Source organism: Temnothorax americanus, unplaced genomic scaffold (genome assembly GCF_048541705.1).
Source record: "Temnothorax americanus isolate GAGA-0224 unplaced genomic scaffold, ASM4854170v1 Scaffold10, whole genome shotgun sequence".
Taxonomy (NCBI): domain Eukaryota; kingdom Metazoa; phylum Arthropoda; class Insecta; order Hymenoptera; family Formicidae; genus Temnothorax; species Temnothorax americanus.
In genome coordinates this window covers 329885-354544 of record NW_027509231.1, presented here as the reverse complement: position 1 = coordinate 354544, position 24660 = coordinate 329885, and the positions used below count along the sequence as shown (strand labels likewise).

The following is a 24660-nucleotide window of genomic DNA, read 5'->3' as shown; positions in this document are numbered from 1 at the left end:
ACGGAAAAAAGTTGAGATCGTTAACTAGCTTTCAGCCTTCACGAAAGAATACTGACAATTAAAGCAGAAAATAAAATACTCTAAACATATTATTTACCGATAATTAATCGCTGAAAGCGCGGAAAAAATATTTCGTTTATTGTATATTTTTGTCCTCGGTTTTCTGCAGTTTCGATTTAATATGACAAATTTTCAATTCTAATGCTGGTCTTTGTAACGAGATCCTAATGGACATCGGTTAAAAATTACCCAATTAAAATTACACCGTCTACCCCAGATAAAATGTCGCAGAATTTATAGCTCGTTTAATTCATCGGATCGTCTTCTGTTTCAAGATGTCAATAATCATCGCTCACGACCGAGGGAAATAAACCGGTCGGATGCTGGTTGCGATCTGATCACGAGCGCGCGCGCAGTCGGATACAAATTTTCCACGGTATAAATTTTAATCGCATCATTAATGATCTTAATGCGAGCTGAAGTCGACGTGACGGCAATAGAAAACCGGTGGCTCCCGCGGACGACGTAGGGCCTCTTTCTCAACGGAGAGAGAAGAGGAGACGCGAGTCTTCCTCCTCGCAGGGTCTTTTTTTGCTCTCACCTGGCGAACATGTAGCGTCCGGTATGTGCGCCGTGTTATACATTGGAATCCCTCAACGACGGCAATTCAGCTCCCTCGTTGCAACGTCGTCGTTGCAGCGGCGATGGAACGACCGGTTATAAATCACGCGAAGAGTTAGGATCGTCACGAGACGCGTATTAATTCGATATCGGAGCGCGACAAACTCATCGAGTCGCCTAATAGCCGCTACGCGAAAGTTATAAGGAGCTCGAAAAGAAGACTCGTATTATCGTGACTCGGCATGTTAAATGCTTGGGTGTAAAAAATAAAAGTTTGGAAAAAATAAAATTCAATTATTCAGAAACTCAAATGCGCAATTAGAAACCGATCCAAAATTCTTGTATAGTTCTGTACATATCTCAAATATAATTCCCAGATGTAGAATTATCTGCAGTATGATGATACTAACAAGTGTCATGCTTGTGAAAATATCTTGCATTACATTTAAGGAATCACAAAAATCACACAATTATTAAAACTACGTTTAAAATAGTAAATAAAATAATAAAATTCCTATCGCAATAAATCAAGATATGTAGATTATGTTATTATGTATATCACTGAACGAGGAAAATGAGTTAGAGACGTTTCTAATCGTCACGCATGAATTAGCTGCTAATTAATCATTCAGCCTTCGCGAATGGACGGCAGCGAGATTATCGTTAAAGTGCAAGAACTGGATCGCCGACTCAATGGAAATTTACCTAAGTGCCATTCATTGTCATCGACAACGCGTTGCGTGACGCATAATGGGGGGTCCTTATCGATTAAGTTAAATAGCCTTGTCATATTAAAAGCACGTTTTTATAGCATGTACATTGGAAAACGATGAGTAGAAAGAGTGTTGTGCATGCGTAGCGGGACAATAGAGCTAAGCTAGAAAATCTACGACTATGATGAGCAAATAACGCGAGGCATTCGAGGGTCGGTTTTCGAAACTGTCAGCTAGCCCGATGTGGATCGTATCTCCCTATAGTGCTCAATTTAGGCTCCATTAGAGACACGTAAAACCGTCAGAAGAGAGAAAGAATCGGCCGTCTCGGACGGTCGGTCTTGGAATAAGCGGAGCGCGGTTGTAAAGTCAGGCGCACGGAATGATTTCATGTGCGGTACACCTAACCGCGATGTTTTGTTTCCACCGCGAAAGAGAAAAGAAATGGGGCCTCGTTCCAACAGGAGCAAACGTGAGTCTTTGTGTGATTCACTGCTGCCGCACGTCATCGCGCCGACGAGCGGCCTGCAATTTTCACATGCAAGTTCGCATGTAAAGGCCGTCCGGAAGCGAGCTTGGTTTCAATAATTTCCTGGGTTTTGCGGACCGCGAGAAGAGGGACGATAATAACTCCCTAAATAATAAATAATAAAAGAAAGTAGAGAGAAAGAAATAAAGAAAGAAACAGATACTGGTTTCGTTATATCTTGAAACGAAAAAAACGTTACTATAATAGTATTATAAAAATCCATGCCTTTTCTGTAGCATTTCAGAATTATCCTACGCTTCATCTTTTCATCCTTTGATGAAATTAAAGTCAATTAATTTAATTTTTAATTACGATCTTCTTTCATAGCTTCTTAGTATTCCCTGATCACAAAAGTAATAATTTTTTAACATTTATATACTTTCATGATTTGAAAATTTTTCAAACTAATTTAAAAGTGGCGTGCAGTATGCACGATCGCATTCTGAAGGTGCGACTTTGTAAACCGAATTAATCATATAACGAGATTGACAACGAAGTGATTTGCGTGTAACGTTTTACGCAACGAACCGCTCGCTATAAGCGCCGTTTCGTGTTAGATTTCGCGCTTCACTGAGAGGTGTCAGATAAGAGTTTGACATGCATTAGACATTAGATAACCAGGAAGCTAAGAGCAAACGGAGTGCCAAGATTAGGCCAACACCCTGTGTCAGTACTAGAAAAACTCATGATAATAAATTCTTATGCCACAAAACAATTTCGAGAAATAATTTTACTGAAATATACTTCTATATCTTTTTTTTAATGTAATTAATTACTATAATTATATAATAATAGTTTCTGACATCTTTCGAATTTTTTTACTTTCGCGAGCTAATGTCCCAATGTCCTAATGGCGGTCATTAACGCAAGACACTGTCCTTAATTAAGCAAAGCTTCTCTCGTTGCTGGAGAAATGGCGGAAGCGGCAGTTTATTTTACGGAAAGAATAATCTTTCTTCGTCAGCGACCGAGTACCGTCGAGTACTTGCTCGAGTTCCCCCTCGGCGTTTCTCCTTGCATGAGATTTTACGGCGGATGCACACATTACAGAATTTTTGTGAGACTACCGAGTAGCGGACAAAAAGCGACGATATTTTATAGAGCGAACCCCTACGTCAGTGTTTGGTCAGAAAACACCTCTTCCGGTCTCTCAGAACTTCCCGTGCCGTCGGAGGCGGCCTTCCGAGACGTTCTCATGAAAATTACTGAACACGCGCGAGTAACAAACCTCACATATCTATATCTCGAAATGTATAAAAAATAATTTAACCTTTTATTTGTTCTATGATTAAAAAATAAATTATAGAAAGCAATTGGAGCATTTTTTCTTGTTTCACAAAAAACTTGTGTAATTAGAATATTTTGCTTTAAAATAATTAAACTTTAAAATGCATATAAATAACTTATCTATAAAAAAACCTGACTCAAAAAATTAATTAAACATAATAAATGAGATGTAGCTCATTAGGGATATATATATATATAATCGACTGGCTATAAAAGACGTGCATAATCCGTTTTACGAATATATTAATATCCTCAAACAAATAATCCCTCAAAAAAACCTGCATCCCCTACATGAGCACTCATTACCACCGCAAATGCAAACGACATAAAATGTTTAATTTCGCAATTGCGTACGTTTTACAAGCAATTTGCTCACGTCGCGCGTAGAACTTTTTCCGCATACCGGGGAATCTACTGAAACCGTGACGCGCGCAATAATCGCGCGAACTTATCCGTGACCGCGGAGATTTATTTACTTATTTGTGAATTTCTCTTTGGGAAAACCGGCGACGTTGACGCGAACCGAAGGCCACACGTTCGGTGGCTGATTATTTCCAAGGATGCGTCGGAGGTGGATGCGCCACGTTCTTTTGTACCTCTCTTTTGTATCTCTGCGTTTGGATTTACGCGAGAACGTCCCCGTATAGTCCCGGAGGGGGCCTTCGATCCGACCTCTCGACACCGAGAGAGGCGGTACATACAACTGCATAAAAGAACGGCTGCGAGGAGTAGATTCATCACGCACGTACGGCGTCATCGTTCCCTTTGATTCGATAATAATTATCGACCTTGCGGCGAAAAAAAAAGACCCGCAGGAATACTAATAAACCGCGAGACAATGCAGCCGCGAGAGCGGCAGATGCATATACGCTTTATCTCGTTCCTCGAACGTTCGCCAATAGCTCTCGGCGTACTCTGTTGTCCTAGAAATTCCACCTGGCGTGGAAGATACGGGTGCGATTAATTTATTCTTCTTTTAATTACGGTATATAAATAAAAAATTAATTTTAGCTATCTTGCTCCATCTATACCAAACACATACATGGATCTTATCCTAATTTTCTTTATTATTAAATTCGCGGTTATATCTCGTTTCCTTAAACGCTTCACATCACTCACGTATCTTGTGCACATGGGTATGTATGATATATAAATATACGCGTATGTGAGTGTGTGTCTCTGCAGTGTAGTGAGCTCGGGTCCGTGGATTAGCTAAGCCCAAATGACTGTGCAGATCAGTCATACCTTGCGGAAGCGACCGATTGGAGGAGCAGAAAATCTCGCGCCGCATTTGCGGCAAAGGAGAAAATGGTCGTGCGTGCAGAAAATACGCTTTCTAGCGAGACGAGCATAAGATTGATGCCGCGTTTGGAAAACAGATGCCTTTTACACGAGACGTAATTGCGCCATCGTAGATTTTTCTCTCGATGACGCGTTATCGAGGCCGATGGAATTGCAGTCAAAGCGGCGCGGCGACGTCCACGCCATAATTTGACACTAACCATCACGTATAAAGACGGAGAAACGCGTTCGTATAACATCGCATTCTTATGTATCGCTAACCCTGATATTTATATTTACATATAACCGTAAATCAAGACAATTACAAAAGTGAAGACCTTACTGGTGTTTACCAGCTTTACACATTCGTGACAATTAATGTCGCGTCGCGTGAAAATGTGAATCACGTCTTAAAAATGAGCACATTAACCGGCAACGGTAGCGTCACGTTGTCACGACTCTTAATATCGCGCGCGTATAGCGACTTTGTTATCAAGTCGAGCGCCTCAAAAATCCGCGAACGATCTTGCCTTTTACGAAGACACACTTCTTATCAGTAATATTTTAAGATAACTGCAAATGTAGCACGAATCTCGAATCTCTTCGTTTGCCTGCTCATTAATCCGGTTACGGTAAATCATAGTTAACGTATTCCTTGCTCGACCACGTTTCTTCTCCTTCGCAATTATTATCAGCGCGCAGTTAACGAGTTTCAGAATATAGAAACTTATACGTTCACACAACGCTAAACGAATCAATTAGGCAGATTAGGCACGTGATAATTGCAACGAATTATCATCCTGAAAGGCCGTAAAATTGCAACAACGACGAGGATATATTTCACAAGAGCTTTTTTTTTATATGTCGAATTTTCAGACGACTGGCCAAAGTGACTCGCATATACGACGTAAATTTTAATTATCGTCTTCTAATTACGGTGTTCTCGATAGGGTGAATGCACCGATTGTGGCCACCTTAACCATTTTTGCAACTTTAAAAATTTTTTCTTTTTAAATAATACATCACAAGAAGAAATTATTCACTTAAATACATTATTTAATATCTTAATTTTTAATTTTACAAATAAATTTTAGAAAAAAAGCGAATAAATAATGGAAAAGTTAAATAATTGCAAAAATTCCATTTTACATTATTTTTGGCCACCTGTATACCTGTTGTGGCCATGTAGATTGACTATTTTGGCCACCTGTGTACCTATTGTGGCCATGTAGGGTGCCAATTTTGGCCATCTGAAAAATTTAGCATGACAACAAGCTTTTGTTCAAAATAAAAAGGATAATAAATAACAAAAATGTAAAATATTATATATTTTAATGTTTATTAAACAAAAAACAAAAAAGTTGCACTTTAATATATTATTTCATATATATTTATATAATTTTTTTATCTTTGTAAATCACATTTGTGGGTATTAATCACAAAATAACAAAATATTTAATAAGTCTTATTATTAGATAAACTAAACACATTAATTTTATATGTCTTATCAATAAGTACGTTAATAAATAAACTTTTAATTTAATAATTTGTACTTTTTAGTATTAAATATTAAAATAAGTTTAGCTTACTTTGGCTCAGTTCTCATCAGACTTTTTTATAATTAAATGTTGAAAATATATTAGTAATTAAAGAAAATAATTAGTAATATTAGTAAATCAATTTTTACATGTACATAACTCTAATATAAATAATTTTCATTGCAGTTAACTTAAAATAAAGTTTTGAACAAACAATTCTTAGAATATTTTCTTTTTAGTTATTACACTACTTTTTTTTTTGATTTTGCTTCATCTCTTTTTTCTAATTTTATTCTTTTTGCTGCTAATTTAATTTGTTTTGCTTCTTCTCTTTTCTGCAATCTAATTTGTTTTGCTTCTTCCCTTTTCTGCAATCTAATCTTCTTTTCTTCTTCTTTCTTTTCTAATTGCTTTTGTTTCTCTGCTTCTTTAGCTTTCATGACTTCTAACCATTTTTCAGAGGTAAGCACAGAAGGTAAACGTTCTGTTTGTACTCGTTTCTTCTTAGTATTTTTGGGTTGAGGCCATACGAGAATGTCTTTTAAAGCATTTTCCGGAGATTTATTAAGTACTATTCCACAGTCAGGATCTGTGTAGTTTACATCACTGCTACCATTACGTGGCTGACTACTAATTACTTGATGGTTACTAGTATTGCTTGCTACACTTGTGTCACATGTTGTTATTGAAGAATTAGTTTCTTCACTGATTTCCAAAGCGACTGATACACATTCTGTAACATCCTTATTTTTATCTTGTTCGAGACTAGACTTACCTAATTAAAAATAGTTAATTATCAATTAAAATATATAATAATTGTTTTATACCACATTAGAATGTCATTTTTATATAGTCTGTATAAATTCGTTTAATAGTACTATTAAAATTTATAAAGCTTCAATAAATATAATGAATAAAATAATAATAGACAATTGTGTAAATACTTGTATTTTCTGTCATAGATATTCTAGTTGTAGTCTCTGGTAATTCAGAATTTTTGATAATTTCAATAACAACTGGCTCAAGTTCTGTGACACATTGTTCTTGACCAAAAGTAGTTGTATTTTCTGTCATAGATAATCTAGTTGTAGACTCTGGTAATTCAGAATTCGTTTTCATAATTTCAATAACAACTGGCTCAAGTTCCGTGACACATTGTTCTTGACCAAAAGTAGTTGTATTTTCTGTCATAGATAATCTAGTTGTAGACTCTGGTAATTCAGAATTCGTTTTCATAATTTCAATAACAACTGGCTCAAATTCTGTGACACATTGTTCTTGACCAAAAGTATTTGTACCTAATAATATTATTTATTTATAATCATGCATAAGATCTATATACATAGTTATTTTTAAGTAAATTTAATAAATTCTTTAATATACTTACGATTTGAAATCTCTTCCGATTCGTCAATGTATATCTCCAAACTATTTACATCAATAGTTTGATTCAAAGTAATATTTTTATCGTAAACATCATCGTAAATTTTGCTCCAAATATCGAATAAAGCTGAATATTTAGTTTCTCCATTCCAATTCAATTTGTTACTCTTTAATTCCTTGAAACGTTGTAAAATATTTACATTGATGTTTTTTTCCAGTTCTTGTAATAGTTCTGTGTTTGTTGAAGTTAAAACAGAATGTTGATTTGCATTCTCAACTACATCAGATGCAATTTGTATTTGCGTTACACATTTATCGTACTTGACAGCGTTTGGATCAAAGGGATAAAGTCCGCAGCACTTGAAACCAGCTTGAATAGTTTTTGAAAAGTCTTTTTCTTTAATAATTTCTGATAATGCACTAGGAATATCAAATTTTTGTATATCCATCCCATCATGATTTGAACGCCAAGTTTTCACAAACTTTTGCCAGTGCTTTTTTAATGGAGCAAACACTGCTACATCAAGAGGTTGCAAAATATGTGTAGCATTTGGAGGGAGACAGCATAATATAATTTGTTGCTCTTTACAAAAAGCACTTAAGCAGTATGACATATGTGATATGTGTCCATCTAGGAAAACAATAATTGGTTTTTTTATGTTCTCATCTTGTAGATATTTATTAAAAACATTTGCAAAATACTCGTAAAAGGCTGTATATGTCATCCATCCATTTTCACTTTTACCGATGCCCCAACCAGGTGGAGCTTTGGTTAAACAAGTTTGAGGCAAGCGTTCGTACTTAAAAACTGTTAGAGGTGGCGCTATTTCTCCAGCAGCATTCACAGTAAAGAGCGTAGTAATATTTTCTTTATCACTGCTAGTAAAAACATCATACGTTGGTTTTCCCTTCTCGGCAATAACTAATCCTCCTTTAGGAGCTAAATACACTGCTGTCTCATCCATGTTGAATACTCTTTGCGGGTCTTCAAGAACTTCTAAATTATCCTTTAGTAAAATCTGTACTTCAGAAAACCAATTACGAATATATTGTTCAGTAACAGCTGCTCTTGTCTTACTTAAGTATTCAGCTTTCTTCATAGATAAAGCAGGGTGTCGTTTCATAAAGTTCTCAAACCATTTACGTCCTGGCGTGTTATTTATAAATGGAGTTTCTAAATGTTCGGTTTCAACAAATTTTTTGACTGAATTCAACAAAACATCTTTTGTGATAGGGAATCCCATTCGACATGTTTCCAACAGCCAATCCACTAAAATAGCTTCTACACGAGAACCTAATACTGATTCACGACCTACATGTCCAGTGGTCACTGGTGCTTCACCTCGAATTTTATGTCGCAAAGTTGTTCTTGGTACTTGATAAATTTTACTTGCTGTCGAGACTGGTGTACCATTCTGAATAGCAACTAAAGCTTCTCGTACCTTTGTTGGTGAATACAAAAATAATTTTCTCTTTTGCTGTTGATTTTCCTTGGTTGTAGACTTCTGTTTTTTCTTAACAGATATATCACACCTTCTTTTTGGCATTTTAATCTAAAAATATAATAATAAAATAATAGTATTAAAAAAAACTTCATAAAGCTTAGTATCTCAAAGATTAGTCAGTATTTCTAAAGTTATCTTTCTTTTTATATTAAGTGGCCAAAATTAGTGCAGACGTTATCCCAGTTCTGGCCACCCTATGGCCACAAGTGGAAAATGCGAAAAAACATGCTCGATTTTTGGCCAGCTTGTTTATTTATAAAAATCAAATTAATTTTACAAGATTGGATTAGCAGATTATATTTTAAAAGAAACTTAACCTATATGCGTTTCATTTCTAGTGTACACAAGTATATACTGTCACGTTTTCATAAAAAAATACACTAAATTCTATTTACCGAGTTTCGGGGATTCTTATTGTTTGTTGTAAGAAGATTGTGTCTTTGGTATGCACTGTAACAAATAATTTTTTTCCAAGTAAAAGAGAAACGTGATGTTAATTGTCGCACTCACATGACCGAGAAAAATAGTTGCAAAGTGAAGATGTCGCGATTGCTGCGCACTGCAGCCAACCTTGAACTAGAAAATCTTAATAAATGACGAAGGTGGCCAAAATGGGCGCAGTGGCCACAAACGGTGCATTCACCCTACTCTTAACGCGAGCGTAATCTTGACATACTGATATGATATTGCATGTTACGAGACAGCGCCGCTCTTGAATAAACGCAATGTATATTCACTCGCGAGCCTTTAAAACTGCCATTACATTGCGAGGCACAAATAGCGGGAAGGTCGCGAATAAAGATCAACTTAATTGCAGCGCCGCATTTATGCGCCTACACAGTACACCGAGATATAGTCTTCAAACCGAAAAAATCGCAATATCAAATTCGTATAATTTGTGTGGCAACAACAACACACTATGTCTGATGGTGTCAAAAAGATATACAAAAATAAGGATTGCGCAAAGAAACCGACAAAAATTCACCAAAAGGAACAATGACTTAACGTTTTGGTAAAAAGGCTTGAAACTTAAGAGAAGAAAAATAGATGCAACTAATAGCGATAAAGAAGTTCTCGATGCCACAAAGCGACATCGTTAATGGCGTTATTAAGAGAAATCTGAACTGAGGGAGCACGACGTGTGTACAGGGCGTTGCAAAAGGCGCAACGCGACCGCCGATGATTTTATCGAAGGGGCAAGAGAACCTGTTAGAAGAAGTGTTATTGCAATGAACTGCTGTATCTTATATGCACGATCGCAAATAAATTTCAACAAGCTTGAACTACACGGGCTCCTCTTATTTTCCGCGGCTTCGCAGTCAGCTCTCTTTCTCCCCTTATCTTCATCACCTGACGAAGCGATCTACAATTTTGATTTATATGCCGCAGCAGATTCGCATTTCCGAGTTTCTGGCGCAATTAAAAACCAATTATATTTTAGCTTCGTTACAATATATGAAAAAAAATTTATCTGTCTTGATATTCGATCAACGATTTATTTATTTAATGGAAGATTTCGTTTATCGAACATTTATCTATGCGCACACAATTATACGCGATTTATTAGGAATATCAAGAGTTTAGAATTTTACATAATTCTTCATAAATTATAATAAATTAAAGCATGTTAATTCAAGGATTAAACGAGCGTCGTGGCACTACCTCATGGTATGTTTATGTCGATCTCCCATTATGCAGCGCGGCCGCATAAGGTCGATTTTATTCATTCGCCGTCTCTTGCCGGCGCTTTTATCATGTTTCGAAGCAATAACGTGCACACCATTGCCGTATTATGTGGTTCGCAGTTCGGTTAGTAACATAATACGGCGGAAAAATCTTCGGCCGTTTCATTAAGGCCGCTCTGATCGAGTTCGCGAACGGGGCAACCTTGGCAACGCGTAAATCGCTCTTCTTTCTCTCTGTTTCGCTTCTACGAAAACTATTACGAGAGCGCGAGAACGCCGAAGTATGTCGAATCCTTCGAAGAATGCGCTCATCCGCGAGAGACAATGAGCGTTTAACATAATATCGACGTTGAGGAAGGACTCGCAGCCCGCCCACGCATTTATTATTGACGATCGTTATTCATAGTCTAGACGTGAATTCGTTTCGCGTCGTTATAATTCCACACGCATGTTAGCAACGGTGACAGTTATTATTGCATCACTAAATGTTAATGTTATCCTAATTTTAGCTATCTAAAATACATTCGAGCGATCTATTTTAATCTAAAGAGAATAATTTGTGTAAAACAATATTAATATATTTTAGTCAACTAGATCGTTTCGCTCATTTATTCCCTTGACATAATATAAAGTTATAACATTTATAGTTACAAAATATGAGTTATAAAATACCTGAAATAGCTCTAAATCTCTATAACTCGAATTGTAATTCTTAAAATGACAAATATCCTGAAGGTTAATTTTAATTTTTTTTTATTTTTTTTTCCCTGCAGATGCTAATAACATCATTACCCATACTAATTATTACCATTATTATTATCGTCCCGAATACTCTGATGTAAATACTCAGGCCACCTCCGTTGGATCAGATATCCTTCGTCTCCTATACGGACAGAACGAGGTTGTTGAAATTTATTCACGAATATGTAGAGGAGGCCACCGGCGTTGATTTATCCATCTTAAATTCGCAAGGATTTCTTCCGCGCTCGCACGCATTCGTGTTAATTAATTATTGCATCGCGAGAACGTGAATTAACGCACAGGGGCATTACATGTATGAAGACGTCGAGAAATTATTTTATCGCGAAATAGGCTGATAAGAAAACAGACCGATCGTGGGTGTAGGAGATGAATGAAGAAACGCTGAGTCCGTGTCGATATGATTTGTTGCTCGCTTCTCGCCCGGCCGACGAGCGTAGAACAAAGACGAACCTACACTTTCTTGCCTCGAGTATGATACGCGCGTACGTGGTGACTCGCCCATGCACAAGGTGGTCAAGAAGGGCTCGCGCCTAAGCGTACCTCTACCGCTTAGTAATCCCCGAGGAACGCCGTCGTTCGTCTAGCCGGCGGTTATCTACGATTTCTATACGGCAAAATGGATTGTCCCTTGTGGGAGATAGCGGCGAGAAAAATGTATGAGTTGAGAAAGCGAAAGAGGCAGTCTACAATTGAAATATAATATCTTGCCTTATCAGGAAACATCTCCTATGCGTCATCTTTAGATATCAAAGATTATTCGTTGTTAATTGCTCACGTGCGGAATGCGCAAGTAATCAATATCAATGACGATAACGTCGAATTTAACTGTGAATCTCTCTGCTCTAGAGAGATGATCGCATAATTATATTTAGCAGAAAACTGCAATTATATCTGCGTGATATAAGCGTGTCGAAACTGTGAGATTACATTTTTATTTCAAATAATTTGAAATAATTTCTATCCTTCCAGGTAAATTGTAATTTCTGCAAAATTCATGTTTAGCATGCAGCTGCAACTCTTTTTTGGCAGACGCGACGTTAACTCTCCATTTTTCGACAATACTTTATGTTCTTTTTCCGAACAAAGGAAAATAAATGATTTTATTGCTTTGCAAGTTCGCAGGATCGTTGTTCTGCTAGAAAAGAACAGTACCAGAACAGGGGACGTATTTATGGAACTTTTCAGAATGGATTCCGATCGGAATTGTTTATTTCCTAAATTCCTATTGTGTTTTCTAGGAAAAACAGAATAATTCCAATCGGAATCCATTCCGAACAGTTTCATAATACGACGATTCCTCCGTCCTAAGAGAAACGATAGACGACCTACTTCGGTCGCGTCTAAGCAGACGTCGCCCGAAGTACCGTAAACCTCAGCAAAATTGATAAAAGCAGGTTTTAGAGACATCACTCCTCTCTCTATCTCTCTTCTCGTTCGACCTCACTTTGTACCTCACAAACAGCGAAGTACAGTTACTTGGCCTGACTGTTTCTCTCGCTACGTATGTACTGAGTGAGTGTACCACACACGCGCGACATGTGTACACACGTGTGCACATACGCGTGTACACACACGCATGTACCCATCGTTTTTGTATACGTATATATCTAAACGTTTCAGGTCATGGGATACTTCTGCAAAACACTTGTTCTTTAACGGGAGAAAGGTAGTACAGGCGACATCCCCTTTCAATTTTCCGTGATCGTAGACTTAAATATTCACAATAAGAAACTGTAATTAAATTCTTTTACAAGATAGCATTTTTTAAATATATAGGTCGTAATAATTCGGAAAAAAACATTTTAAGTAGTTCAAAGTAAGATAATACAAAATGTGCGTTTTATAATAAATTGCGTAGATCAATTTTCCGCAAAAAATCGAAAGATGATTATACTTTGAATTTATTACTTTCAAAAATTTATTTGCGATGCTATCGTAATTACTCGTCTGCGGCGAGACGCAATACTCGGCTGTAATCTTCGATAACTATCTTACGCCGCTCGCACTTCGTACGCAACTTCAATTTGTATCTTTAATAGTCATTTCAATTGTAATCTACCATCAATGCGCAATTATCCTGACAAGCCTTCTCGCGGCACAAACATATAATATACCGGATAATTTTTTTCAAAATCGTTTCTCTGGGACACAGAATCCCGTGTCGAAACCTTCATTCCGCAACTTAGAATTCAGTTTTCGCGATAAATTTTCTTTTCTCTTTTCTGATCATGTCGCGATTTATTATACATCGCGTCTTGCACGCCTCTCGATTGATCGAATCGCACAAGACGCGGGGTTCTGCATCGATAGCATTCGCTTCGCTGCATGCATCTTCGTGGGCGAAGACGCGCGGATGAGGATGCACACAGCCGAGTGGCTCCGGGCGCTTCCCGCGACGCGCAATTACCACGACAAGACGCGGCGGTGTGGGCGTATAGCGCATTGCAGCTTTCACCCAACGGATCGCACGTGGTCGTCGATGCGGCCAAGAGATAGTGCCTTCACTCACTCGAAATTTGTCAACGTCCCTCGCGCTCGTTCGCGCAATTCGCAACATCGCATTTAATTACCTCGCCATGGGCGATTAAAGGTACCACGTAACCAGAAGGCACCTGCTCGTCGACGCACCGCGAACTTGCAACGCGGCGACGCAAATAAGAGAGAGAAAATTATTCTCTTCAACTGCAATCGATGATCCTTCACAATACGTAAACGTTAATCTTCTCGCTATAAACGTATGGATCCAGCTGAGAGCGAGAACTTTATGACAAGTGTAAGAAAGATTTCGACAACCGCGCTTGTTTTTATGTAAATTTTACAAATATACATGATATGTATAAACGCGATGTATTTCTATCTGATTATAATGCAAAATTAGCCACAATATTCGATTAGAAAAACCGTCTGATACAAGAGTACAGTTTTCCATAATTAATCATCGGTCAAATACATCTTTCACCTACCCATCCTCAAGTTTCATCATCTCCTTGTAATTGGTCGTTATTCGCACCTGCAATTACCGTGACATTCCGCCGCTATTGCGATACATATTGAAGTATCATCAGACCTAACGATGTACGAACATTGACGGGAACGCGGTGTCGACGATCGGTCGGAGTCAATTAATTAGTTTCGCGAATGCGGCGCGGACGGGGCGAATTCGTGGGCGACGTATTCCCGGCGCGAAAGTACAAGGAGGAGAACACGCGATATCCTGATGAACCACCGCCCCACAAGGGCATCGAAAATATGTCTCTCGCCGAACGCTACGGCGCCATCGGCCAATAAATCGAGGGTACGCGCCGCGCGGCAGGAAAAAGAAAGACACAAGCACTCCTCCGCGTACCTCCCGATAAAACTTATAGTGCTTGTAAACCACCCGGTGGACAGTGCGGTGCGGCGCGCACGCGAGGGTAGGAAACATGCACTTTATAATAATAGTAAAAATAACGACGGCGGCAGCGGCGGCGGCGATGGCGCAGCATGCGAACCGCTTGCATGCAAATGGATTGCGGGAAAGGCCGGTGCCAGGAATAGTGTGGTATATCTCGCTCTTGTGTCCACGTTCTTGTGCACTGTGTACTGCAACGCGAATATATACGATCCACCGTGGCCGCGTGCGTATTTCACGCGCGGGCTACCACTGGCCACGCGGTGGTTCGACGGCTCTCGAACTAATACCCGCAAGTTTCTCAACGGACCGAGCACAAAGTTCGAGGGATATCGATGGTACTGAACCAGAGATATTCGGCAAAAATTCAAACGAGTAGAATCAATAAAAAGCTATTGGAATACGGTGGAATAAAGGCATGACACTTTCCAAAGATGAATTAATGCTGTTTAAATACGGGATTTATGTGGATAAAAGTAAGGTAAAGCATACAAAATCAATGAATAAATAATGATTAAATAAAAATTGATAATTTGGAAAATTGTTTAATAATTTCTCGACTTTAGTATATCTAACTTGTATTTTGTTAAGCGTTCGATATAACGCGCGCTCGCCCCGCGCGCCGCGCGCGCACGTTATTAAGATACCATCTTCGATTCCACGTTTCGGTTGAACCACCGTGCGCAACACTATATGGGAAACAATCGCATCGGTTATAACTGTTTACGCGCCGATAAGGGAAATAATCGCAGCGTAATGGCATAATCATCGATCGTTGCGCAAGTAGAAAATCGCAGGCATCATTCCGCGAAAAGCGACGAGGATCGTCCGATAGCCGATCGTCGCGTCGCGGGGGAAGGAGGGCGAAATTTTATGCGGCACAGACAATCGTCTCGCGATAATTATCGCAAATATTGCATATTCCCCGACAGAGAGACGCGAGTGCATTAAAGAGCTCTTGCGCGAAACGAGAAAAACATCGTCCGCGTGAGAGCGGCGCGCGGCGGCCGCTATTAGCGGTGAATTAATCGCGGCGAACGATTAGAGGTTCATGCTGCGCGCGGGGCGCGCAACTGGCGAACGATTAAAAATCGCGGGATGATCATCGGTCGGACTTTGCGAGCGGGCGATATATCGAGTTGTTTACGAACAACGTCGGCCCGGCATAAGGAAGAGTATTCATCGGCTCCTTCGAGAGCAGCGAGCGAACGGATCCGCGCGCCCGCGTGGTATTTTATAGATAGGGTCCTAAAGAGTATGTTGCGTAAATAACGCGGTATATATATACCGTGGTTCGCCGCATGAGGTGCCTTCTGGGAGTCGCCGCCGTTTGCTCATTGTGCCGTCAAATATTTTACACGCCAATAGGAGACAGTTCCGATACATCGGCACGAGTTGGTTTACATTTATGCAAAAATGCACGTACCAACACCGAGAAATTCCCTCGTGCAAATCGACGAGTGATAAAATTAACAAATATCATTGTGATAGCTACAAACCGTCTGATTACAAACGTTTTAATATATGTATATTGTGTGTTGAAAAATAAATTATATAGCAAAACATGCATTTTGCTCTAACGTTTGTTTCTTAAAATTCCTTGACATTATTTTTCATCCTTTTTCAGGAGACGCGACTGAGTCATTTTAAGTGGTCCCTTATATATGTATGTAATTATGTGTGTGTGCTTATAAGAGTAGTAATTATCCTTGCATGCCGGCAAGATTTCTGCGCGCGGAATAACGCCATTTGAGATGTTTAAGCCCATTTAAAATTAATTTCGTGCAATCTTCTGCACGTCGACAAAAATCCTGACGTATAAAGCGCGCAATTTACGCGCGTGAGTGAGAAAAATTCGATGAAGTAATATCGCATATGGATTCAAGAAAAGTGCTTTGTGAGCGCGCTTTGTGAGAAAAAAGAATGTAAACGGCGTGCAGTAGAGAACGTAATCGAAAAATCTCATTACGGAACGCCGATGATCCAACGTACATAATTGCCACCTTTTCGCGTTACACCGACGCGAGTAAAATCAAGTAAAATCCAATTCAATCGATATTTACGATCGAGCATCTCTATAGGGCAAGATACACAAGGAAGTGACGAAAAATCTTTGGAATTCGTGATCGAGCCACCGTTTCGCGCCGTCTTGTCGTAAAAAGATCGCGAAGATTTCTTTAACGGCTCGTAACACCTGCTCAGGTGCTTTAATGAGAAAGTTCACGGCGAAACATCCGAGAAGTATCGAGGAGAAAATACCAAAATAATCCGCGCTATCGATGATGAGTGGCAAAAATATCTTTCGTATCGATTAACAACTCGCGGTCGTTAACAAACATTACAATTATGATGCTTTATTATCAAACGTTTTAAGAATCGAATGTAACCCTCAAGACTCGCGACTCGCTAAAGAATTGCTGTTAAAAAAAATCACACTTTTCTCATCACAAAAAATAAATGTCATGAATATTTGTATTAGAAGTCAAGGATTTGCAAAATACCACGACACGTTTGATTGACGTCGATTAATTTAACTCTTTATCGACGTCAATCAAATGTGGTATTTTGCAAATCCTTGACTTCTAATACAAATATTCATATGACATGTCTTTTTTACCTTCGCGATATTGCGATGATTTATATCATGAAGCTTCCGCAATCATTTTCGCTAGCGGTATCTTCTCGCTGAGAAAAATAATAGAATTTATGTTCGTTGTTCCCGAAGAATCGGGAAGGAAATACGAGCGGGAATTTAAGATTCACGAGACGTTTCTGCCGTGATCATCAAACGCTATCACCTGCGCTGTGCACCTGCATGGTATGTTTACACGCTATTTACTGACCGGTAATTACAAGACGATATTTGCGCGGTTTCCTCGCAGCTGGTTGCTGCCAGCAGTGATGTAGCTTATTTTAAAAACTAAACTTTATTCGTGGAGATTCTTCTGTTTTAACTAACATCAAATTCTCCATACAAACAAAATTTTTTAAAAAAGTATATCCTATTAAATTCTTTTGATAACATTGAGAATATATTAAAAGTCTGGAAAAAAAATTATTACGTCAATATGTAATAGATATGTCACTAACTTAATGTTTAACTGCACGGTCTAATCTAAAATTCCTTTCTCTTTAATATGTGTATATATTTCTCCAATTTCTTTCGCGTTGAGGAAGAACAAATAGATTCGTAAACTCCTTGAACTCATGTGATTTTATGCAATATCTAATCTTACTGTACGGTAGCTACGGGCCTATAATAACGATTTTACAACCTTGCACCCGGTCCAAGCTTCCGCAAGTCGCATCTCGCGGACTTTCACCGCACCGCGGAAGATCCCGTGCACAGCCCATAACCTGCCCCAACAAGCGGCACGACACGAGTGTAAAGTTTCGTGACGGCGATTTTACTCGCCACCACAACGATCTCGAAAGAAACGGTTTATTCGAACGCCTTTCTCGCCTAAAGAAATGTGTGTGACACACGCGATTTTTGTCGGAAAAAATGCGCGTGCCACCGTAAATTCTAATCTACGAAATTTTAAGATAACGAGCTAACGAACGAAAACAAGAAAGTTACTTCGAATATCGCACATTCATCGTTTAATTAACTCTTTTGTTCAAAATAGAATCGTCAAGGATTCCCAGTTAGAAAATGTCCTGTTTTATTTATTGCAACAATAAAGTTCTATTTCAGAAATATTAGTATAATTAAACTGTGATAACGAAATGCGTTATTATTATATGGCAATTATTGTAAAGAACGTATTAGGAAACGTGCGTTTACGACTCGCGAATCAAGTATAAAACGCAATATGAATTGATTTTCCGTTAATATAACAGCGCCTTCTCTCTCGTCGACGGCGTCGCGTGACTAAAGAGCGATCATCCATCACTCGGAAGAGAAACGAGGGGGAAAAGAATAAACGACGTGGATTTCGCTTTTCCCCGATTGCGAGACCTTTCTCTTCCCTCCGTGAATATCGGCATGGGAACCGTTAGGTGAAAGGGAATCGTAAACACGCGCTCACGTCGGAGCGAAGCGAAGAAACGCGGCTTTTGCGAGCGGCCATGCCTGCTGCGGAGGATTGTCTCTCTCGCAATTCACCTCTAGTAGGTAGGTGGGTTAACACACCTTCGTTAGAAACCAACGGCCATAATTTATGACGGCCATTCTTCCCATTCGACTATCCGACGGAGTCGTTAGATCGGCGCGGCGTAAGGAAAAGCCTTTAACGTCCGGCGATCACCTTTCCCCTTTTACGCGCGACTCTCGTGGATCTCGATCAAATCGAGACTCGAGAGTTCAGGCTAGAGCTAGGAATGCCGTGATAATCCGCGTTCGGGCTCGGGCTAGGAAACCGATCGACTCGATTCGATTCTCATGGAAAAATTCGATGGACAATAAAACGCGGCCGCGACGCACCGAGAGGAGACGCGTTCGATAATTTATCACAGACCGTGACGACGTCCGTCGCAATAGGCCATCCGATTACGCAGGATACGCATTTAATCATCATGCATCGCGTTTAACCTACATATGTGCCTGCCCGCACGACACACACGCTCATTGATAAAGACAGGTTACAATGTGAGTTACGACACCGCCGCGACGTTCATAACATCGACGTGTTTGCCGTTGCCGTGTATCCAGCGACTGGATAATGATTATAGTTGCAGCGAGCAAACGCTATGCATAAACGCTTAGTACGAATATTAATATATATCCTGATGTGCTTTATTGGCGTTGTTATTGTTGCTAGTACTACAATCTAATCTTACAAATTTTCGAGTTATGTTTGACATATATCATCATCTTTCTCTGTCGTTTTTCTCTTCATTATCTTGCCATAAATATATAATTTCATAGTTTACTCTTTAATTTTAACATTGTCAAAATGAGAAAAAATATTTAACAGGGTATTTTAAATAAGAGTTCACGTGGGAAATTATTCGGATAAGGATACAATTCTTACAAAAAGTTTCTGGCTGCACGAGAAATTTTACGACAGATATAATTTTAATACATGGGTACATCGAGACCCGACTCAATAACAAGAAGCGCGGCAATAAGTCGGAGAGAGAAAAAATAATGCTCGGTAGAGGAGAAAAGCATGGTCTCGAGAAAGGTGAGAGAAATTTATGCGTATATACCCATCCTCTCCCTCTCTTTCCTTCTCTTCCATTTCTACTAACGACCGTTGGGCATGCCGGCAACAATAATTAATCCGAATGGTTATATTCAATAATTTTAATCGATGTAGCCCACCGTGCACGGGGCCTCACTCACGTGCGCGCGCGACATACGAGCAGTTCGCAAAAGTGTTCCGAATGATGGAGACGAAGCAAAGCGGCTGCTCCGGCACCGCTGAACGAGATGTACGAGCTTATTCCGGGAGTAATTAGAACTCGATCATTTATAGTACGCGAAGGATGAGATCGTGGTGGGATAAGAGCCAATAAGAACGGTATCCGCATCCTCTTCTCTTTAACGGATCATTCGAGGCTTAATGCAGCTGTAGGTGGTATATTTTCTTATTTGTTTGTGTATGTGTGTTTAATAGCGTCAAATATAAAATAAAAAAATACATAAAATATATGGAAATAATAATATAAGAAATAAAATTATACGAACAAGGAAATAATGGTATAAGTAATGTTTAGCACCTGACTCTTAAATTTCTCTAATAGTAGTACGGAATAGAAATGTTCTATTATTGAGTATCTCTATTAACATCCAGCATATATCCTCGATGCTGTCTAGAAAATGACAGTGCTCTGTACGTAATCTAAGTATAAGGTAATAAGAAGATATATACAATTCCTTTCACGGTTTTTTCATTTACATCTACATGTATAAAGTATGTATAAAGTACGTGTATATGTAATGGAAATCCAGGATATGCTTCTATTAACTTTCTTCACGATGGAATTTAATTGGTGCACGATTTACCTATGCTGACTAGCAACTGCGACGTGAGATATTTTAAGTGCATTCTCTGTCTGTCATGTTGAAACCCGATCTATTGGAAAGCAATTACAATATTCCGCATTCGAGCATCGGATGGCAGAAACGTGACTCATCATTACATCGCGAACGATTAAACTTTATGCACGCTTCATGCATATAAAGTTTCGCCGCGCGAGAAGACTTTCGCGCTGCACCCGCAGTAAAACAAGAAAGTCTAAGTGTCTATGTATCGAAAAATAAAGACCTGTCGGGCTGCAGGCTTGCAGAAAAAGAATGCGAACGGCGAACGAGACGGGATGAACCATAATAATTACAGACAAAAAATCCTGACGCCAAAGTGAAATTTTATTTACTGTCACTAAATTTTGCGGCGCGACAGCGCATATATCACATACACGGTCATCACGTGTGCATTAACACATACGCATACATATACAAATGTCTAATACATATGGACAGCAGGGACAGCTTTACCAGAGGCTAAATAGAGTTCTGCCGATTTGGTTTCACACAAATCAACTTCAAAGCTTATCCGAATACCGCGTTGCGTTTTATTTTCTACACGCAATATTTCTTAATTTAAATTTAAGTTATTCATTCATTTATCTAATTTTTTTTAACTTAAGTCTTAGAAATAATTAAAAAATTTTAAATTAAAATTTCTTAAATTATTTTTCAAACATAAATTAAAAATTAGATAACTGAATAAGTAACTTAAATTTAAGTTAAAAAAAATAAATATTTGCTTGTAGAAAATACATGAAGATTTTATTTTAGTATTAAAATATTTTGTTTATAATTATTATGGCTTATTTCATCTCGTTCGCCCAAAATAATAATTTAAAAAATTTAAATTTCATAAATTATTAATTTGCATTTCAAGTTTTGCAGTTACTTTAATAATTGCATTCTTAATACTATTTCGTTAAACTGCTAAGTTTTATCACCTCGAGGTGTTTAAATGTCTAAAAGCGATTGTGAAAGACATTTGTATGCGGAGTCTGCAAAAGGGCGATCACCGGGCAACCTAGAAAACACTATCGTGTCGTGTCCGACTAAAAGGATGAAAATCGAGGTGCGGTTTGTGCTGATGAAAAACTAGCACTGGAATTCACACTGGCGAAATGAATTGCGTGCACGCCTCTCGCAATCATTCACACGGCGCTTTATTGAGCAAGAGTGGCTATACAGCGTATATTCACCGGTCGTGCACACCTGCTGCTGTCATAGACGATATTTTCTGAAATGACGGCTTTACAAACGCGATCAAAATCTCGCCTTTTTTTCTAGAACGAGCATCATTACACCGCAAATTTTCTCCGCGTAATTATGCGTGGATTCCTTAAGAATTTTTATACTATTTTCTAATTAAAACAATCAACCACACATTAAGTTAAAAATAAATCGTAAACAATTCTTGATATGTATTTAAATGAGGAAATCATTTACACACGAGCAGATGAAAAATTGCAGATCTGGATGATGATTACGAATTTACTGTGGAAAGTCGGTTCGCGTTAGCGTAAAAATGACGTTATCTAATAACGCGAGCTAATTGCGCGTGGTTATCTTCCGCCAAACGTAAACGATGATTTGACGATGCGTATTAAGCTTTCCGTTGAGTCGCAGCATTGTGTCAAATACCATCACGTAATGTAGCGTAAGAACTTTCTCACGTGCATTTCCACGTCGCGACATACTAACAAAAAGCGACAGATCTTCTTTCGGCGGCAAACCGCCGCGCGGAATTCCAACCGTCATCGTGGGAAACGATTTTCTTTTTCCCAAACGCAACATAATGTACGGCTTCTGCGCGATAATAAAGTTTTCTTTAAATAAATCAATCAGTAGCCCCGACGTTGCTTACCAGACTATAATTATATAGTATTTGTTATTTGTGCTGTAATTTTGCCTTGACATGCTATGCAATTTTTCGTAAATTACAGTACGTGCGAAACCTGAATTATAGTTTCCCAAATTGCCATTTCTCTATGTCAAAAGATCAACTTAGAAGTTCTACAACTAGATTTTCGACCAATTTTCAACTACAGGTAAATATCGGCTTTTCTTTATTTTTTAAATTGTTTCCGCCGTGTAGTGTTTAATCGCACCTGTATGTTCATGTACCTGTACATTATGAGAACTTTCCTTCAGTAGTGTTTACTCAATATTTTGGTCTTGCTCTTCGGCGGACAATAACGCTCTCTGAGATGTTACTATTCGTCGTGGTTATATAAGAATGCCTTTTCAAAAAATGGACATTGCACCACGGAAAAATCTCAGAAGGCTTTCTCAAAAGGTGCTAAATACGATATGATTATCGCAGAACTAATAGCGTGACTTGTGTAACAGCATTCACGCGTAAACGCTCGTGGTAAGATCTCGCGCGATCTCGATTATCGTTGATCTCTTCAAGTTTTCTCCGTGCGAAAGTTTAGAATCATGCAATCTGCACGCCTAGCATCGTGCAATCATCGAGAAATATATCTTCTTTTTAAAATTCTCTGCAAAACTTTTGACTTACTTTTTAGTAGATAACAAGATACCTAAATAAAATAACTCATACACAAAATATTCTCGAATTTGAAATGTTTAGAGAAACAGATTAATTTTTTCCGTATAACAGAAAATAGAAAATACGCAATAAAAATATAATAACGTCTCATCTTTTTCATTAAAAATAACTTAATTAAATCATAACCCTTTTTTTTAGTTTTTACACGAGTTAATAGATATATGTTGCTGCGATGCGACAATAATAAAGACTTTCGTTGATTTATTTTATCAACGCGAAACACTTGACGTCCGAGAACCGCTGATACTACTGTAGTAATTCTCCTCTTACACTCGAACCGTATCTTTCTCGCCTCTCAGGCGGAAGTTATAATTTTCTAAGACACCTACAGAAAGAGAGAACTCAGTTTAAACGGTCCGCTCACACATCGAGTATTCCTCACGTTAAATTTCCTCGCTCCACGATCGGCCCTTCAAACGTAAATTGCGTTGGACGAACTAACCACGTTGCTCGGTTACGATGGAGCTTACGTAAGAACTCGTGGTAACCATAGAGAGACCCGAAAGAAATGTTACAGGAAAGCAAAGAGAAACAAAAGAGGTAGAAAGAGAAAAAGACTGAAAGAGATAAGAGACAAAGAGGAGAAAAATGAAGAAAAGTCGAGGAGCACCCGATGCTCGACGAGAATTACACAAAGTTCTCGCGAAACAATGGCGATCCAGGAGATCTACGGCGATCGTGGTCAACGCGGCTGAATTATCGACGTGTTTGGACTCTCTCGTGCACTCGAGCTCTCGTGGATATAACTCGCAACATACGGCACCTGCGAGAACGCAACCGCGCACGCACACACCGAGGCGAAAACAAGCGGCCGATCACCTCACCGTAGGAATTCCTATCATAATAACGATCGGTTGTAAACCGGCGCATCCACATCTGATGATTCGAATCCCCGTTTCGCGGCTCGGATAATAATCATCTACAGCGCACGGCCGACATGCGTATGGACGCGCGCGAGTCCGAACGTTCGTGCGAAATCGCGCCGAGATGTATATAGCCCGAGGACTCGCCAGGGTTAGTTTTGACATAGGGATATTTAATACGTCGACCATTGTGACGATAAATGTCGTCGTGAGGTCATCGCCTATGGCCACTACACGGTGATGAAAATCTCGAAGAAAAGACTCATTATTAGCTATTTCTTCGATTCGAGATAGATACGCGATTTATATGAATAGATCATTTATTATCGATACTCCAGGTATCATTTAATCGGCATTTTTTCCCCGCAAAATTATGTGACATTTCAGAGAAAGCAAGCCGCACCATCGAGTGCGGCAACGAGCCGCGACGCGATTCGTATACATATACTTATCGCGAATGATTGAAAACTGCGACGACTTAGGCGAATGACGATGATTTGACCTATCGATCGATATCCGCGCGGACTTGTCCGTTATTCTCACGATCGAGAAAGGC

The 24660-nt window shown here is 38.9% G+C and overlaps 2 protein-coding genes across 4 annotated transcripts in view; both read right to left on the bottom strand.

Moving 5' to 3' along the window:
• Nucleotides 1-24660, bottom strand: part of LOC143899196 (uncharacterized) — a 175351-nt gene that overhangs the window by 75622 nt on the left and 75069 nt on the right. The gene's annotated exons all lie outside the window — the stretch shown is intronic.
• Nucleotides 5381-9500, bottom strand: LOC143900334 (uncharacterized). Of its 2 annotated transcripts, none has more exons than XM_077411562.1 (4): nucleotides 9253-9500; nucleotides 7357-8905; nucleotides 6914-7267; nucleotides 5381-6744 (listed from the first exon to the last, which is right to left on the bottom strand). In XM_077411562.1, exons 2-4 carry the CDS (start codon nucleotides 8897-8899, stop codon nucleotides 6212-6214), a joined length of 2430 nt encoding a protein of 809 aa, XP_077267688.1. In that variant the 5' UTR covers nucleotides 8900-8905; nucleotides 9253-9500; the 3' UTR covers nucleotides 5381-6211. The 2 variants fall into 2 exon arrangements, with proteins under 2 accessions (XP_077267688.1, XP_077267691.1); XM_077411565.1 differs by having other exon boundaries at nucleotides 6914-7153.